Source organism: Sinohyriopsis cumingii, chromosome 11 (genome assembly GCF_028554795.1).
Source record: "Sinohyriopsis cumingii isolate HCF-2022 chromosome 11, ASM2855479v2, whole genome shotgun sequence".
Taxonomy (NCBI): domain Eukaryota; kingdom Metazoa; phylum Mollusca; class Bivalvia; order Unionida; family Unionidae; genus Sinohyriopsis; species Sinohyriopsis cumingii.
Genome location: NC_142971.1, coordinates 26,247,149 through 26,267,045, shown reverse-complemented (window position 1 = coordinate 26,267,045; position 19,897 = coordinate 26,247,149). Strand labels below are relative to the sequence as shown.

The 19,897-nt window shown below is 37.7% G+C and overlaps 1 protein-coding gene across 1 annotated transcript; it reads left to right on the top strand.

Annotated features, from left to right (window-relative positions):
* The first annotated feature begins 4,013 nt into the window (after positions 1-4,013).
* Positions 4,014-19,541, top strand: LOC149787808 (uncharacterized). The gene is made up of 4 exons (XM_089975587.1): positions 4,014-4,407; positions 6,644-7,945; positions 8,168-9,190; positions 19,441-19,541. Exons 1-4 carry the CDS (start codon positions 4,014-4,016, stop codon positions 19,539-19,541), a joined length of 2,820 nt encoding a protein of 939 aa, XP_089831713.1.
* Positions 19,542-19,897: the final 356 nt, after the last annotated feature.

Sequence of the window (19,897 nt, the reverse complement as noted above, 5' to 3'; positions counted from 1 at the left end):
GATGCCACCACCCTAACTAATACTGAAACGAAAATCCAAGAACAAACACTGGATGAAACAGCTACTAACACTACCACGACAACATCGGAAGAAGAAATTACAGATGAGGAAAAAGAACAAGGAATGACGATTGAGCAATTCGCCGAACTCTGGGGACTAGAAGAAACTTTAGGTGACCCAAAAAAGGCCAAGAATTTTATCAGCACGATAAAATATATGGCATGGAGGTCGCTTAAACCAAGGAAAAAACCAAACACACAACAATGGCTCTTCGCTCAACGCATCCTGACTCATCACTACAACAAAGCCTACGTAGAAACACAACTTACCAGCCTAGTGGACTACGCTACGGCCCTAGCAAAATACTATGAATACGAGGCATTCCCTACCGAAGAGTATGAAGAGACTCACACAGCGGAAGAAACCTGGTACTATGAAAAAGACCGCAACACATTCAGGCTGCCGACCTGAATAAAATAGCCCTTTTAAGGGCTTAAAGAGTGCCTAATACCAAGGGGTTTCATTTTGGCTTGGAACCCCGTTTCGACACAACTAGCTGAACTAATTTGATCCTTTACCACCGCTGCTAAATACAACCAAAATTTACCTAACAATGACTACAAAAATTCATTAACTTATTTTTACTTTGAAAGTCGCTAAGACAGAACGCTAAATTTCTAGGGAAAAAGTAACGTACACTTTGTACTAGAACATTGGCAAAACCTAAGAAATAGAAAATAGGAAAATTTTGAAACTTGAACAATTCGACACAATTACAGAGGTGGCTAACACATTATTGGGAAATTATTTTTATCCATTAGCACAACTGGACTTGATTTGATAAATAAATAAATGCGACCTGGCGTTTTGGAGCGTAAACAACAGCAATAGCAAGACGTGGGAAGGACGACGGATTAACAACATGGATCTGATTGGGTATCAGCAAATACAATTTCAATCCTAAGGTAATTCATATAACTCAGATTGGAAAACGGATTGAAACTGGAAAAACTGGACCCGCAACTTTACGCGGGACAGCTATGTTTGTTAACTCGATTCTGATTGGCGGTTGGATTTCAATCCTAGGGCAAACTCATACATTGAAGCTTGATAAACGGATTGAAAGAAAACGGATTGAAAACTGAAAAACTGGTCTAGCAACTTTGCGCGGGATAACCAGGAATGTAAACATGGTTCTGATTGGTAGTTAACTATGCTGGATATTAAACTAACAGGAGAACAATTGAATTGAAATTGGGAAAACAAACTGCATTTAGCGGCTTTGATTGGCATATAACTCAATAGACTATACCTGTATATTGTAAAATTTAACAACTTGATTAATTATAATTTATACACTTAACTAATAGCGGTCTTAATCAAATTTGGTTTCTCTAACCTTGCTTGGACAATTTTTTCACTTTACCAAGTGCGGTCATCGCACAGTAAACACGGGATTGTAGTGGCTCTAATACCTACAACCGACCAATTAAGTAGCCTAGTCATTAGGCATTAACAAGACGCAAAAGCACTAGTTTGCGTAAGCGTCTATAATTTTTATTCATTCATTCAGTCTAGCTACCCATTCACATGTCATCAGAGTGAGGCAGCTGCAGCGCACGCTCCTTTACTAGCGAAAAAAAAGAAACAACAAAAATACAAGATCAAGAGGAAAGAAGACTATCTATAACAAGAATAAACAGAAGAAAAGAAAGAAAAACAATATTTACATCAACTGGAAGACCAAAAACATCAAACGGAACCGAAGCTAACCCATAAAACAGAAACCATAGCAGGAAAACAGAGCACCAGCATAGGAACAAAGGGATTCCATAGCGGCGTGCGCGGTAAGCACGCTAAACTGCCACACCACCAACAATAAGGTAGGGGGTTTATTTAAGCCAAACTAAACCTACGGGTAACATTGTGCCTTATAAAACCATTAAATAATCGAATTCTGAATACATTTTTCTGAACATAGTAACTAATAACCGACTAATACTCGAATAAATAATCATAACCCCCACCCCTAATTTTACCTAACCCAACTTTTTCCCTGACTTATTTTAATAACTCCCGACCACAAACGGACTAATGCAGGCCCAAAACAGGAGCTAGGAACCACACTAGCAATTCCTGGTTGAGATCCTTGAGACAACTTGTTGTCAAAAGATTTCTCATCAAGGGCAGCAAACGACAAAGTAATTCCCTTTTTTTTTTTCTTCTTTCTTTCTTGTTTCCTTTATACCTTTTAATAATACTAGACAGTTTCCTCTTTAATAATAACCAAACTACAACTGATTTACTATTTAATAATACATCAAACTAATCAGCAATTACCTAATTAAACTAAACTATCTAATTCATACACCAAATTCAAGTTTGAATATTAATTTCATGGTTTTACACATATAAACAACCACGGGCGGTACAACGCGAGTATCAAATTACTGAAACAACGCATTCCACTCCACTCGCAGACCGCCAGAATCTAACTAAACTAAACACTCGACGACCAATAGAAATCATCGTCTCAAACCGATATAGAAGACCACTTCTCCGCTAAATTAAAAAGCGCAAGCACTACATTAATCAAAAGCAAGTGCAGCTTACCCCGCTCAAACAAATCCGCAACCTAGTCTCCAATCAAACACAACCTAGCATCGCCCACTTCGGGTGATTAGTTAATTCCGCCAGTAAGATATATCGGAATCACTACATTAACCACAAAACAAGAAATAACCCCACGCACATAGAAAAATAAATAAATAAATAAATAAAATAAATAAATTAATAATAATAATAAATAAATATATAACTAAAAACCAGAAACATTAAAATACAATAAATTATAAACAGAATGATATAATAACAAGAGAACAACAAACAAGCAATAAATAAAAATAAATTCTCACATAAAATAAAAATAAACGGAAAAAAGGGGGAAACACAAAACAACATAAAATGGCCACTAAAATAAATAAAATAAGACTTGATGACCAAAAAAGACAGGAAAGAACAAAACAAATTAGGAGAAAACGAAAAATGGATAAAGCTATAGATCAAATAAATAAAAGCGCAGACATCAGTCAAACGGAGGTACAAATGGGAATTTACCACAACAGCTTAGAATCCAGAGAAATAAACATCCAGGAACTACAAGTACATACAGACACACAGAGGGGAAAAAACCAAACAAGCAGAATCACTAGATCAACTATTAAAAAAATGAAACACAAATCCAGACAATAGAGGATGCTATAAAAAGCAAAGTCACAAAGAACAAAAAACCAATTAAAATACAAACAGAATTAAACATACATCATAACGAACAGGGACAAACAACAAGCGTTAGTCCCACACCTACAACGACGGAAACACAACCAACCAGGAAAAAAAATAAACAATCTGAACTAAACACAAAACGGACTGCAATCTCAGAATCAACAACTCCCAAAACAACACTTACACAAAGCAAGGAAGTAACACCACCAATTAGGAAACAAAATAGCCCTAAAACAACATCAACAACAACACCAACAAATAAACAAACAACAGCAGCAACACCTCAAAAACAAACAACAGAAGGCCAGAACATACCAACACCATATCTAACAACATCACCCACAACAGCACATCCGACAACAACACAAAAGAAATCTAAAATACCTACACCAATAAATACTAAAAAGAGAACAACTACAGGAATGACAACAATAACGACAACAGCCATCCCAATGATTGAACAACAAAGAATCATGGCAACAACAACACCAGGGACAACAGTCACATCAAAGACTAAACAACTCAACCCAGCAACAACACCCAAACAAGCAACAACAAAGAGAACAACACCATGAACACCATCTACAACAAAGACTCCCCAAGAGATAAACATATCCACCACTACTATTAAACCTAATACTAATACTACCAAAGTAAACAAACCAAAAAACAACACAATACACAACAGTCAACAGGTAGGCCCTTCTACAAATATAACAACCAATGAGATGACAGTAATTGAAGAGGCATCCACGGAAGGGGACAAACTTAAACAAGACAGAGGAACAAGAACACCTAATTACACTATTCACAACAGTCAACAAGCTGGCCCCTCGATGCACATAACACCACAAGAACTGGAAGAAATCGAAAAAGCCATCAGAGAAGCAGATCAACTCGAACAGATGCCAGCCTATCACAACAATCTCCACAATGAGAATCACGAAGAAACATGCTCCAACAAAGGAAAAAGACCAATGAACAAAAAACAAATAATCCAAAAATCTGAACCACTTCAGCCACAAAAGGACAACCCAAACATACTAAGCAATATCCAAACGGAAACTAAAAGGAAACAAACAACTCAGACCCCAAACTACCAGAAGCAACAGGAAATATCAGGTAAGAAAATAAATTCTCTTTCAGACAATCAAATAAACCAAGGCAGCGGATCACAAAGAACTAAAACAGGGCAAAGAAATCAGAACAACAACAATCAGCAACAACAGAAATACCCGTACCATCCAACTGAACTTACACTATATATCACAAGCCCAAACCCCAAATTCATCAGGCTAAGTAGTACAACAATAGCCGCATCTCTAAACAACAAACACCGAGGGACATACAGAATTATAAGGCCTAACACTGAATATATAGTGATATGGTGTACCACCAACAGGCAGGTGGCTGAATATTTGGAGCTAGACCAAATGGCAGGAATGAAAATCAAGATCCAAAGACACCATGCCGTGAACAGAAAAAAAAACAGCCACAACAAACATCAGTACCAACAAAAACACTACCTCAAATATCACACAGGACGAGCTGAACAACAGCAGAAAATCAATCCAAGGAACATTCAAGAATCCCACAGATAACAGCTGGCAAACCACAAACAGCGGAACCAGACACACAGACACCCCAAAAGCAAGCTTCAAAGCCATATTGAAACTAACGGGAACCTACAAGCACTACACAACAGCAGACATCGAATATGATCTACACTATTATAGCATACCATACAAGAGAGCTATAAAACTTAAAAACAAGAAGGGACAAGAAACTACCACAGTACTACTGGAGTTTTACAACCCACCACCAAAAAACATCAAAATAGGACCCCAAGCTAAATTGAAACAGCTCAACAAATATATAAATAAACCTCGGTTCTGCACGAATTGTAAAAGATGGGGACATTTCACCACCAAATGCCACTACCAAACCAGGTGCTATAAATGTGGAGGTCCACACAAACAACAGTGCACATCAAAAATACAAAAATGTGCCAACTGTCTAGGAAACCACCACCCCAACTCTTACGAATGTCCATATACAAAAATAGAACACCGAACAATAGAAAAAATGGAACAACAACAAATACCCTATTATGAAGCAAGGACAAAAGCCAAGAAACCACAACAAACAGTCACAGAAACTGCAGCTACGACAAGATCAAAGGAAAAAAACACAACATCAGATATTGAAATCAATCCGCCAATACAAATACCTAACAAGCCGATAGGAAACAACACTCAAAGGAAAGATAACTCACAACTAGAGAAATATCCAACTAAACAACCACATAAACCAATAACCACAAATGTGGAACTACAACAACAAAACACAAGTAATAATGAAGGTTTGATAGATTCTAATCTAATACAAAAGTACATTGGGGCATTACAGAAAGGGGTCAAACAAATAACAAAAAACAATGAAGTACAAAAACAGGACTTCTTACAACTTTTAATAAAACTCATTGGAACATTCTACCCCAACACTATTTAAAACTGAAAACTAAGGAACTACATAAACGCACTAAAATCTAAAATGGATACAGAAGACAGCACAGACAGTGAAAATAGGATACTCATTTGGCAATGGAACTGCAGAGGACTAAAAAAGAACCATGGGGAACTTTCTGCAGCCATTGCCAATACCAATCCTAAACCAAGCATTATTTGCTTGCAAGAAACCTATCTAACCAATGCAAACAATAAAATACCCAAAATTAGTGAGTACCATACAACATACACAAAAAATAGAACCAATAACACAAGAGGGGGAGGATTAGCCATTTATATACACAACTCGGTTACCGAAACTTATGAAGCTAATCCTTCCATAGACCTAAATGGGAGTCCCATAGAGTATCTAGCCATAAATATTAAACTTAAAAATAAAACAATAAACATATATAACATATATGATCCAGGTAGCTCTAGCCTAAATCCCATACAAAACTATATAGATATATTTAAAGAAAGGGGTCAACACACAATTATCTGCGGAGACTTTAATGCACACAATCCAGAGTGGGGAGGCGACCATACTGATACCAGGGGGAAAAACCTCGAAAAGTACACAATGGAACATCAATTAGTAATACTAAACACAGGAACACCCACCAGTTTAGACCCAGGAACAGGAAAGCTAACCCCTATAGACATAACTATTGCCACACCCAGCATAGCACTAATCAGCGAATGGGAAGTACTACATCAAAGCACCCTGGGCAGCGACCACTTCCCCATATGCACAACAATATACACACAAAAAACTAAGCAACAAACTAAAATCATACCAAAATGGAAAACTGAAAAAGCTGATTGGAATACATTCTACAAATCATTAGAAAAAATTACACTAGGGGAACTACATAACCACGACAACAGCCAATTTTATGAAGCCATAACTCAAGCTATCAACAAAGCAGCTACAATCAGTATACCGAAAACACAGAATAAAATAAAACAAACACCTATACCATGGTGGACAGAGGAATGCCGAATAGCAATTCAGGCCAAAAAGAAAGCACTAAATCGGTTCAAACATACTAAAGTAACAGCAGACTTCCTCGAATACAAACGTAAAGAAGCCATAACTCGGACTACAATTAAGGACTCCAAAATCAACTCATGGCGAAAATACTGCTCCACACTTAACCATCATAGCAACTCAAAACAAGTGTGGGGAAAGATTAGAATCATGAAAGGAAACACACCAAAATCAACACCAAAAATTCCTGGTGCGGACACTAACGAAGAAAAAGCCAAACAACTGGCCCAACATTTTGCAAACTCTAGCAGCAACAGCAATCACACCAAGGACTTCATGAAACAAACCACCATTCTCGAAACGGAATTCCCGCACCTATTTAACGATCAAACAAACAACGAAAATACACCACTAAATGATTTATTTAATATAAATGAATGGAGAAAGGCGTTACGTAACAAAAAATCAACATCTCCAGGTGAAGACCTGTTAGGCTACGAATTTTACAAAAAAATACCTCCAAACATGGAAAATATAATTCTCCAACTAATTAACCAAATATGGCAAACAGGGAGCATACCAACGACATGGAAACAAGCAATAGTCATTGCCATACCCAAACCCGGGAAAGACCCTACAAATATTAATTCCTACCGCCCAATCTCCCTGACCAACACCCTGTGTAAACTTATGGAGACTATGATAAATAACCGATTAAAACACCACCTAGAACAAAACAAATTATTATCAGAGAATCAAAGCGGATTTAGACCTAGACGATCTACTATAGATCAACTCATCCGGCTAGAAGCCAACATCAAACTTGCTTTCAATGCCAAAAGGAAGAAAGACCGACATCTTATTGCGATCTTCTTAAATCTAGAAAAAGCCTTTGACATGGTGTGGACCAAAGGACTCGTATCCAAACTCAACCAGTATGGTATTACAGGACGCATGCACTGCTGGATCTCTAACTTTCTAACTGGAAGACAGATTAAAACAAGAGTAGGGGATGCACACTCAGAAAAACACACATTGGAAAATGGAACACCACAAGGGAGTGTGATTAGCCCCACTCTATTCAACATCATGATCAATGAACTCAGCAAATACGTCAACACCAACCAAGTGGAACTTTCACAATTTGCTGATGATTGTGGTATCTGGAAAGCAGGCAACCCAAACAGCCAAGAAATTATCAAACAAATTCAACTCAACCTAGATAAGATAGGAACCTGGGCTGACAATTGGGGCTTCAAAATATCCAAAACCAAAACTGTAGGAATGCTTTTTTCCCCAACGAATAAGTGTAAAATAACATACCCTAAATTATATCTACAAAAAACACCAATAAACTTTGTCAAAAATACATACTTTCTAGGAATGTTGCTGGATGAACAATTAAACTGGCAATCTCATATTACCAACATCATACAGAGATGCAATAAAGATCTAAATCTACTTAAAAACATAAAGGGAACAACATGGGGAGCAGATCAACAAAGTATGTTAATGATATATAGGTCACTAATTAGATCCAAATTAGACTATGGCTGCCAGGTATATGCATCGGCAAGCACAAAACTACTTCACAAACTAAACAACATACAGTATAAAGCACTAAGGCTCTGCACAGGAACACTTCCAAACATTGCCCTAGAAGAACTACAAATCCTTACAGGGGATTTACCCCTATACCTAAGAAGGGAGGAACAAACCCTTAGGTATGCCACCAGGAACTCCATACACTCGGATAATAACCCCACCAAAAGTACAATCACCAAATGCCGAATAACATTTAGGCCAAAACTTGTCCCAAATCCACCGGCAGCCAATAAGGTACATACGCTCTGTACCGAAATAGGACAATGGGGACTACAAGCTGAACAACACCAATTAATAGACATAACACCATGGAAAAATAGGACTCCAGACATCAACCTGACAGCACAAAAAATTGGATCCAAAAACGAAAACCCAATAGGACTCTTAGCAGAAATACAAAAGATCATAACGGAAGAGTACCCGACTCATGTTAAAATCTACACAGATGGCTCCAAATCGCAAGAGTTAAAAAGAACGGGAGCAGCTGTGGTTATCCCAGAATATAACATCGAAATAACTGAAAGACTCCCAGACGACTGCTCAATCTACACAGCTGAATTTTGGGCCATAAATGAGGCACTAAACTGGATTACACTTTCAACCACAAAACAACACGTAATCATCACCGACTCACTCAGTGTACTTAAATCACTAGAATCTGGTATTTCCAAAAGTAGAGCAAATCTCATGGAAAAAGCGCTACAAACAATAAGGGAAATAGATACCAAACAACAGAAACTAACATTCCTGTGGGTACCCTCACACATTAACCTACCAGGAAATGATAAAGCAGACCTAAGTGCAAAATCCAGCCTCACAAAAAATACCTATCTGACCATGCAATATAGCGTTACAAAAATATATAGTCAAATAACTCAGAAAATCAACCATAAATGGCAACAAACATGGGACAACAGCATCAAGGGCAGACACCTATACCAATGGCAAAAAAAGGTGGAGAGACATATTACAATACCTAGAACACTGCAAAGCCCAGATATCAGAATCATAAATCGAATAAGGACCGCTAAAACCTTACTCAAGGGAAGCTTTGGAAGACATCTCAACAAAGGAATGGACAACCACACCCATTGTCCCCATTGCACCAGCACAGAGACCCTGGAACACGTTTTTAATCAGTGCACCTATTACCACTCGCACAGAATGGAATTTCAAAAACAACAAAAGAAAATCGGATCGCCCTACAAATATCCAGACTTCATAAATCCCAAAACAAACAGCAACAAAGACCTAACATACAAAAACATAATAACATACTTAAAACAAATAAACAAGTATGACAAGATATAACCCAATGAGTTGAGAGCATTAATTGCTAGCTGAAAAGCACACTCAAGGTAAAAAATACAAACAGGATAACACAAAATACAGGCTACCAAACACACATCAATAACGAGAACAGGTACCTTTGAGAAGTCCCCAGGACCTGATTACTCAGCAAAGGTGCCTCCATACTCGATATATAAAAAAGAAGAATAACTAACTTTACAAACAATACAAATCTTTACAAAAAAAAATAAAAAATTATTAAATAAAATAAAATAGCAATTTTAAAAATAAAAACTAAAAATAAAATAAAATAAACTAACGAAAAGGGAAAGGGAAAAAAAACAACAAAAAAAACTACCTTTAAGAAAATGGGGAGACAGGCACCTTTGATAAGTCCACCCGGACCTGAGTATTCAGCAAAGGTGCCTGCACCCATAAAATTATTAAAATACATGCATGTACCAATCTTCCCTTCTCTACCTTCCAACTTTGCATGTCTATATTCTGACTATAACATCTAAGGTCTGACAACAAGAACAGAATACATTAACTCCCTAAATTTAGATATATAAGGTGACATAAGCCCAGTCATCAGGACCCTCCGCACAAGGCGGAACTAAACTAAAGTCACAACAAAACTTAATCATTAATAACACACTACACAGGGAGCACAGGACTTTTTCAGACCACGTGCTGACAATTTTAACTATTAAAAAAAAAAAAAAAAAAAAAAAAAAAAAATATTATTATTATATTAGAGTTTGAGGCACAATGATAATTAAGATAATGGTGTGTGGCAGTTGAGCAGAAGGGGACTCCAACAAGAAAAGACCAGCAACTCACAACAACGATGACAGAAAGAAGACACAGACATCGGTCAATTGCCTCAAAAGAAGCTCTCACATTGGCTATTAGAGGGCTCTTCAGACATACCAAATTTTTTTGGCCCTAATTCAATATGATCATTTTTGGACACCGCCATCAAAATTCAAAACTTAAAAATTACAATACAAGAACTGAAAGTAACGGGTGACAAACACCTAATTGATTGGCATAATTTATGTTTTTTTATATACATACACAAAAGTACACTCTGTACATAAACAAAAGAAAAGAAAGCTGCTATAGGTTAACATAAACAAATCTAACAACTATCAAGATCAGGATAATTACAGTGGCTAACACGACATTGATATATTTAACGTCCATTAGTACAACTGGACTCGATTTGAACAATAGGCTTTGGCGTTTCTAACAACATGGACCTGTGACGTCGGGCTCCTCCTGGACTCATGCCTTCCCTCCTTTGCCACGGACAGACATTGTAATTAAGTAATGCGGTCATCGCATATAAACACGGGGATGTAGTGGCACCATTCCTACAAACCCGATCAAATAAATAGCCTGGTCATCAGGCATTAACAAGACGCAAAAGTACTAGTACGTAAGCGTCTATAATTCAATATTCATATTCATAGCCTAGCTACCCTTGTTGATTGATCAACACCAAAAATGAACACGAGACTGTCTAAACTGTTGGAACTTCATGTGCATCTGGAATATGCCAGGCGCCTGTTGAATGAACTGGCCGCGGAAGCCATTGTGGAGGAGGGAAGGATAAGAAAGGAGGAGGAAAGAAGAAAAAAAGAAGAGGAGGAGAGAAGATATAAAGAAGAAGAGGAAAGAAGATACAAAGAGGAGGAGAGAAGAAACAAAGAAGAGGAGGAGGAGGAGAAGGAAAAGAAGAGAAGAAGAATAAATTTCAGAATCCCAGAGAGCGAAAATTGGGATTCTGAAGCGACATATCCTGCCTCTGCTCTCTCCCCCAAAAAAGTAAAAAGTAACTGGGGGATAAGATGTGTATGTGGCGCCAGGCCTGGAAGGTGCCACCATTAACCAGGTGTCCATGAAGTTCCAAAAAAACAGCCCTTTTCAGGGCTACCCAATACTCTAGAAAAGAAATAACCATCAATTTGCCAATGTGTAGGTAGAGTAGTGTGAATATAAACACTAACTCTTTTTTAAGATAGTGTGAGGGTATGTGTTTGTGTGTTTGTGTTTGTACCCGCTCACGTACGATTGTGTGGATAGTAGATTATGGATTTGTTTATTGTTTCTTAGCGTATGTGTTTGTGTTTGTGTGTTTGTGTTTGTACCCGCTCACGTACGATTGTGTGGATAGTAGATTATGGATTTGTTTATTGTTTCTTAGCGTATGTGTGTGTGTTTGTGTTTGTACCCGCTCACGTACGATTGTGTGGATAGTAGATTATGGATTTGTTTATTGTTTCTTAGCGTATGTGGAGAGTATAGTTTGGGTTTTATTATATGAAATGAAAAAGTGTGGGATGTTTTCCTTCACGTCCGCGCTTTTCGTATAAGAACCCACAGTATTCGTCGTTCAAACCATTCTACAAAGAATAATCTAGACAAGATGACGCAAGTGACTGATTTATTTAATCAATTGAGGCATATCTATTTCTGGATAATAGATGCAGAATATGCTATAGAAAGGATACAAAAGGAATGGGAGTATGAAGATAACGAACACTTGGTAACCAGTCAAGTCGAACGTATAAAGGCCGCCAGACATATAATAGAAGGAATGATAGAAGATGAAGTCAACAAATCAAGAGGATTTATTGACCCACCTTATGTAAGAGTGGGGAGTTTGAAGGAAGCACTGGATTATGTCATCCAAGTCCGGTGCTTCCTAGAACATATAGTGTATTGGACGGAGTTGTCATATATGAAGAGGGGACTGAACAGGTTGAAAAAAGGAGAAGAAATAATGAAACAAGTGATGACCCAAGAAGTAGAAAACATAAAGGAAAGGTGGACTAAAGAAAGAAAGGAAGAACAGAATAAGAAGAAGAAATTAGAATTCGACCAACTGAATAACAACTGGATGAAAATACAGGCCAAGTTCCGAGCCATGGGTCACCCGGACTGGATACCAGAAACAGAAAAGAAAAAGAAGAAAGGAATGATGGACAAAATAAGAGGATGGTGGAAAAAGTTAAGAAGTTAAAAGAAGAAAAAACCCAAAGGCCCTTTTCAGGGCCAACCATATTTCTCGAAAAGAGATAGCCTTTCCATTGCCTACCCCTTTTCTGAATTTAAATTTAAATTTAAATTTAAAAAAAACTTTTTAAAAAAAAAAAAAATCCCATATTCAATTCCCCTTGTCCCTAGACAAACCCAAACTCTATTCCCATGTTAAATTCCCATTGTCCCTAGACAGTCCCAAACTCTATGTTAAATTCACATTGTCCCTAAAGTGATCCACGATTTTTCTCCATGTTAAATTTCCATTGTCCCTATATTGTCCCAGGGGTCTTTTTAATGCTAAGTCCCATTGTCCCTATAGTATCCCACTTAACTACTATGGTTTGTCAATTATGGTGAAAATACCTGCTTTAAAATTTTTATCTACTATGACGACATTGTTATGTCCCGTGATTCCTTAACAAGGTCGAGTTTATCACGAATACTTCAAGTCGGACCATCTTCGCTGATATTTCCAGCAATAAATTTTATTCTGAATATGTACTTGCTGTCATCAACAAGATTAATAATAATAATAATAATGAGGACTTTGTATACCGCCTAATCTTTAGAAGCTCTAAGCGTTTTACAGCATTAGACAACACCTATAAGATAAAAAAGATATAATGATATGATTACAAAAAGAAACACCATGAAATTAGAAAACATTAAAAAACATGCTGAGAATGTTTATGGAAGGAAACATTATTAAGTCTTTAAGTTTGTTCTTGCAGTCGAAATAAGTGAACCCTCTTGAATGTGATCACTATGTATTTGTGTCTAAGTTCAGTGGGCACTTGATTCCACGTTGCTGGGCCCTGGTATGCAAAAGAATATGACTTTGTTTTCATAGTGGGAATAATGAGTATACGATAGTCAGAAGAGGAGCGTAAGTATCTTGCTGGTGTATACATATGGGTGATTTCGGATAGGTATGTTGGACTAGACACTGAGAGTGAAGCGTAGCACAGAGAACAAATTTTGTGTTTGATTCTGGATCGAATGGATAGCCAGTGTAGGGTACAGAGCAGCGGGGAAGTGTGCTCTGATCGTGGTACTCTAAGAATGATCCAAGCAGCTGTGTTTTGAACTTTTTGAAGTTTCTGGAGCAGATATTGAGATGAATCAGACATAATTGAGTTACAATAGTCCAGTCTTGAAAGTATTGATGAACATACAAGTGTTTTAGTGGCATCAACTGAAAGATATTTGCGAATTGAGCTGATGCGTCTCAGCTCAAGATATGCAACCTTGCATATGTTCATGACATGTTGGTGCAATGTGAGAGTACTGTATAGAGTAAAACTTAGGTTTCGTACTGATTGTGTGAATTTAATGTTGGTGTTGCTGATATTTATTGTTTGAGGTAAAGGATGTGAATGAGAAAGTCTTTGTGTTGTGCTCAGAATGGCCTCAGTTTTATCATCATTCATCTGCAGCTTGTTACATGTCATCCATGATTTCACATCAGAAGTGCACCTCTCTACACCTTGGATGGTAGCATCAACTTCAGTTTTGTGGCTAGATTTGTATATTTGGGTGTCATCAGCATACAATTGGTGAGACACTGGATGATGATCTATCACACTTGAGGGCGACTGAGTGTACAGAATGAAGAGAACAGGTCCAAGAACAGACTCCTGTGGAACACCACAACATAGATCAAGTGGGCTGGAGTGTATTCTATTTGCAGACACAATTTGTGTCCTGTTGACCAAGTAGGACTTGAACCACAGTAAGGCTCTATCATGAATGCCACATACATGCTGCAGACGGTGAAGTAATATATCATGGTATATTGTGTCAAATGCTGCAGACAAATCAAGGAGGGTGAGGACTCTATTCTTTCCGCTATCCAACGCAGAGAGAATGTTATTAACTACTTTTTAAAGAGTAGTTTCAGTACTGTGGCAAGGTCGATATGCATATTGTACATTGCTAAAAAGACTGTTTGAATTTAGATGAGATACAAGCTGGGATAGAACAACCTTTTCTAACAAACATTATATGAATGGGAGATTAGAAACTGGGCGGTAGTTCTTTAAATCGTTATGCTCTAGTGTTTGTTTCTTTAGCAGAGGCATTAAAATGGCAGTTTTGAAAAATGATGGGAATTCCCCGGATGAGAGAGAGGTATTAATAACATCAGTTAGTGAAGGCAATACTGGATGTAAGCACTCAAGCAGCAGTGATGATGGAATTGGATCAAGTTCATATGACGTTGGTACACTCTTAAACAGGATTGTACGTACGAAATCTATAGAGACAGGTTCAAATGCTGCTAATGGTTGCCGCTCAAATTCTGTATCCCAACTGTATGGTGACGACGAGTCAATTGAAATTGTGGTGTCAAGCTTATCTCTAATGGTTTGTACTTTGTTACGGAATAAATTTGCAAACATCTCCGGAAGGTCAACTGGAGATAAGGTAGTTGGAAGTGGTGCAGATTTGTTCCTTGACATTAGCTTGTTAGTAATCTCGAAGAGCTCTTTGCAGCTGGAACTTTCCATGATCTTAGTAGTGTAGTGGACTGATTTCTCTGCATGGACTATATCTGTGACATTCTTCTTAGCGGCTTCATAGATTTGCTTATGAATAGTGAGTCTGGTGGAAAGCCAAATCCTCTCAGCTTTACGGTGGTTTCTTTAAGCAGTGCGAAGCTGGTCCTTAACACTGCTATACCATGGAGAACAATTTTGAATTGATACTCTGCACTTGGTAGCTGGGGCAAGTTTGTCAAGTAATGAACGCAGACAGTTATCGAGTTGTTCTGCTGTAATACGTAAGCAAGTTGTTAGGTTAGTTTGGATGTCGTGCATTAGTTTAGTTATATTTATTATATGGAGGTTTCTCTTAGTAGCAGATAAAGGTGGAGGGTTAGGGACTGATACGTCAAGATGGCATATAATGCAGAGGTGATCTGATGCAAGGCCATGGGATACCAGGGAGGATCGTAGAATGTTTTCATTAGGTCTATGAAGAATCCATGTGACCATGTTTATGGGTGGGTTGGTTAACTGACTGTTTGAGATTGAAAACATTAATGGAATCTATGAGTTTTGATGTATTTGGGTTTCCGGGATAGTCAAAGTGAAAGTTGAAATCTCCAAGAATAATCAGGTTGCCACCTATCGAATTTCCATAGTCCAGGAGATTCGGAAACTGCTCCAAAAAGAGAGAGTCAGCCAGCTTGTTTTTTTCTACTAGGAGGAGGGCGGTATATGCAGAAAAAATGGACTGACCTTTGCACCATTGTGAGTGTGGTTTGGACTAGTTCAAACGATGTGTGGTCGAAATTGAATGTTTTGGTGTGGTTAAGACACTTTATCATGGAGTTCTTTGTGATGACAGCAATTTGTGATGACAGCAATTCCACCTCCGCGAGAATTACGGGGGAACGACTTGATGGAGTAACCAGTGGGTGTTAGATCCGCACACTTGGGCTCATCGCCTGATGTTTTTAGCCACGTTTCTGTCAGGAAAAAGACGTCTATATTCTGGTCATTGATAAAATTAACCATTTCAGTGCGCTATTCCGGTGGTCCTACTGACTGCGCATTGAATAATGCAATGCGCAGAGGTATCTCTTGGATAGTTGACACAAAGGTTGACGAATTAATAGGGATTTGAATTAGGTTATCTAAATTAACGGTCGAATGTTTTTAAATCGTTGAGCCGAAATAAGGGAGATAACTGGAATTCTTCTTCCTGTTCTACGCCACTCATTCTTCATTCATAGTGGAATCAATTCAAACACATCACCATCTATCTTAAATGATGAAAAAAACATGAGATGCACCATAGTTGATAAATTAGTTGTTCACCATTTTGATTAAATCATGCAACTCTAGTTCAAATGGTATATGTTTCTTATCTCTGGTTAATCTGTCACATTCTGATTTGATGATTTGATCTGGCTCAAAAGTAGATAATCTTCTTCGTTCTCGTTCAATAAACGTCTCTGTTCTTCTTTGGTTCTATATTTATTAATCTCTCAATTTCACTCACAGTTAATAAGGATTTTATCTCATTCCATAATGTTTCTTGTGCAATTTTCGACCTTGGAAAAGCTGGGTTTGTCCCAGTTAGACTAAAATATTGTTATTGCAGTCGTTTTGCTCCAGTATAAATATTCATTTGCTAGTATATGAAATACTTTCTCTAATATAGCATAACTTTCTCCTACTGAGAAAAAAATTATATACAATAATTATGCCAACGGCAAAAAATACCTGCAGATAGATAAAGATCGGATCAGTAATTTCTTGTGGAAAACCCTCTCGCAGAGATTATTATAGTGTTCACATGATAAATATATGACATGCAGTACCGGCCCGAAACCATGTTTGATATGTGGGGTGGGGGTGAAACGAAAAGCACAGTTGTGTGTAGCTTGTGGGGGACGATGATATCGCGTGATGAAAGATATCTTGAAATAGCTAACGCTGATGATAACGTAAACATAAAAGACACACGAGACTAGATAGAAAGATACATCAAAAATACCGTATTAGAAAAAGTAGAATAATATGATGGAGAAAGCTGAAAAAGAAATATTGATCTCGATGAATTTAGATGTCGTCCAGTATCAGTTAATTACGAAGCGGGCAGAGTGAACGCTATACAACAATGCAAGAACACAAAAACCTGTTAGATTTATCACTAATGCACTTTACATGCAATTCGGTATAGGAATTCCAGGCAGTAAAAAGATAAAACACTATTTCTCACATAGATTTGTATATAAGTGTTTTAATGGCGTTATAAATAATGGGTCAGTTGTTGCCCACGTGAACTCAAGTAGAACAGATAACCATTTATGAAATTAACGTGCCATCACACAAAGCGAAAACACTATATGCAGAAAGAGAGGCAAACACAAAAACAAACCGAGACCAGTAAGTTCAACAAATTTAGGAATCGAAGAAATAAAAGAATTTCAATATATTACAGCTGCTGGAAAATAGTTCTATATCAAACCACACTCAGTACAGATTGTTCCAAATTGTGCAACTAACTCAGCTGCATCAAACTTGTTTAATCAATAAATGAAATTTCTGTATATCCAGTAACGTAACATGATTTTTTGCCAAATACAGTGAATTACCTGATCTCAGTTATCCTCACAGCTTAGACATTGCCCCGGTCACTTGACTGCACTAAAAATACCATGTTATTAATAGCACGCTGAGATTTCAAAACACGGTCACGTGGTTCAATACGCAAAGTCGCTGAAATTTACAGTTTAAATCGATTATTGCATATTCGCTGGAGCAATATACTTGTTACACTAAATAAAAATACTTGAGAAATAAAGTATACAGTCTAAATACGTATGCCTGTATGTCTGTTCAGTAAGGATATGCTCATATAATTTAATTCATCGTATATTCTTAAGCGAGACAGTAGCCCAATTGTTATGAACGTTCAGACAAACTTTCGATTGGACTTCATGAGCTTGAGTCCAAACGAAAAACGTGATAGACACATTGTCTGCGTCTGTGATGCTTTTATAATTATGAATGTAGCACTTGCAACCTGCCAATTACAATAACGCAGAAGGAAAGTATAACTTGCAAACTGCCACGTACTCTTTGCATCAATGAAGAATGAAAAATACATGGAAAGAATTATGAAAATAGCACTTGCAAGCAGCCATTTATAATAATGGATCAAGGAAGATTAGAAAATAAACTCATAGAATTATGGCCGTAAACCCCCTCCATACTAAACCCCCTACCAGCTAGCCGATTTTCATTGGGCAGGTAAATGCTGTTTTAACAGAATATTTGCGAGTGACATATTTAAATTTAAATTTATGAGGTAAAGTACAAGCTTGAATATGCTGGTATCAGATGAAAACTCAGTGTTGGTCTCTGTATATCCTCTCACGCCAAATCTGTCAATTGCAGAATAATGTCCCATGGAAAGCGACATACTGAAGTTAAACTACGATCATACTAAGTATTCAGGATCTGTTTACTGTCCCGGGACACACGCGGGCGTCGCAAACTTGTCGGATATTTTCATTTTGATTTTGAGACTCTTGTAGGGATTTTTTGAGGAGAGTGTTCACGTTTTGATGCCGTCCATGTACGACAAACGATTGTGATATGACCGCGCAATATGATTGGCTTCTGTGTTCGATAATACGCTAGTTCTAGCCACTGGATGTTGAAAATACAAATGAATTGTTCACGGGCAAACCATGAAACGGTTGCGATCGAATATTAGGCCAACTGTTATACACTCGCAACGAGACTAGTGCAATCTCAAGTGAGCGTAAGTCCCCAGCTATCACAGGTACTGTAAAAGTCACTGAATTTTGGTTTCTTGGATGAGATGGCAATCGTCGAGGTCCCCTCTGGGCTGTTTTTACAACCACATGCTGCTTTTAAGTAAATATTTCATGCAAGACGCAGACTGTCTTCACTCGCACCGTCTCAATCTTTTGAGAACTCATCATCAGTGACTCAACCTCATTCGTCATATATATCACGAAAATCTCTACGCACGACTTGTCTCTGTAAAGGAGATAATTAGTAAGCAACAGTTGACAAATCGATAAAACCTCTTTAATGATTTAAGAGGCATTCTTGCCTCACGAGCTGATCCGCAAGGACTTGAGGATGGCACAATTCACGGGATACAATAACCTCAAGGCCCACACCTTCTTAGGGTTCTTTCTCCACGTTTTACTTCTTTTTTTAGACCATCCAGCTATTTCTCCCGGTGTGATTGAAGGTTCAGCTGCCATATGTTGCTGCCGCCTTTGTCCTTTGTCTGGTTTGGTTAGACCGTTTCCCTTTTAGGATTTTACTACCTGTATGTTAAGACTTTGAGCATCTTTTTAAGCCTTTCTAATTGGTACCAAGGTTTTTCTTGTTATCCTATCCACTGTTTGTGTACTTCCTCTGAGCGAAATTCGGGTCTATGTTGTTTCTTTATCAACGCATACATTTGTGCTTGTTGAAACAATATTTGATACCGTTGTCTTGCCCAATCATCTTTTACTCCCGGCGTACGAAATTGAGGTGTGAGGTGTATTTCTAATCACTTATTAAATGGTTCATGTAGTTCTTCTTGCCCTTGCCTGTATTTAATGTCTTTCTCCGTTTCTTATTCAACGTCAGGGTCTTCTTCTTTTTCGTCTTCTTCTTTTTCGTCT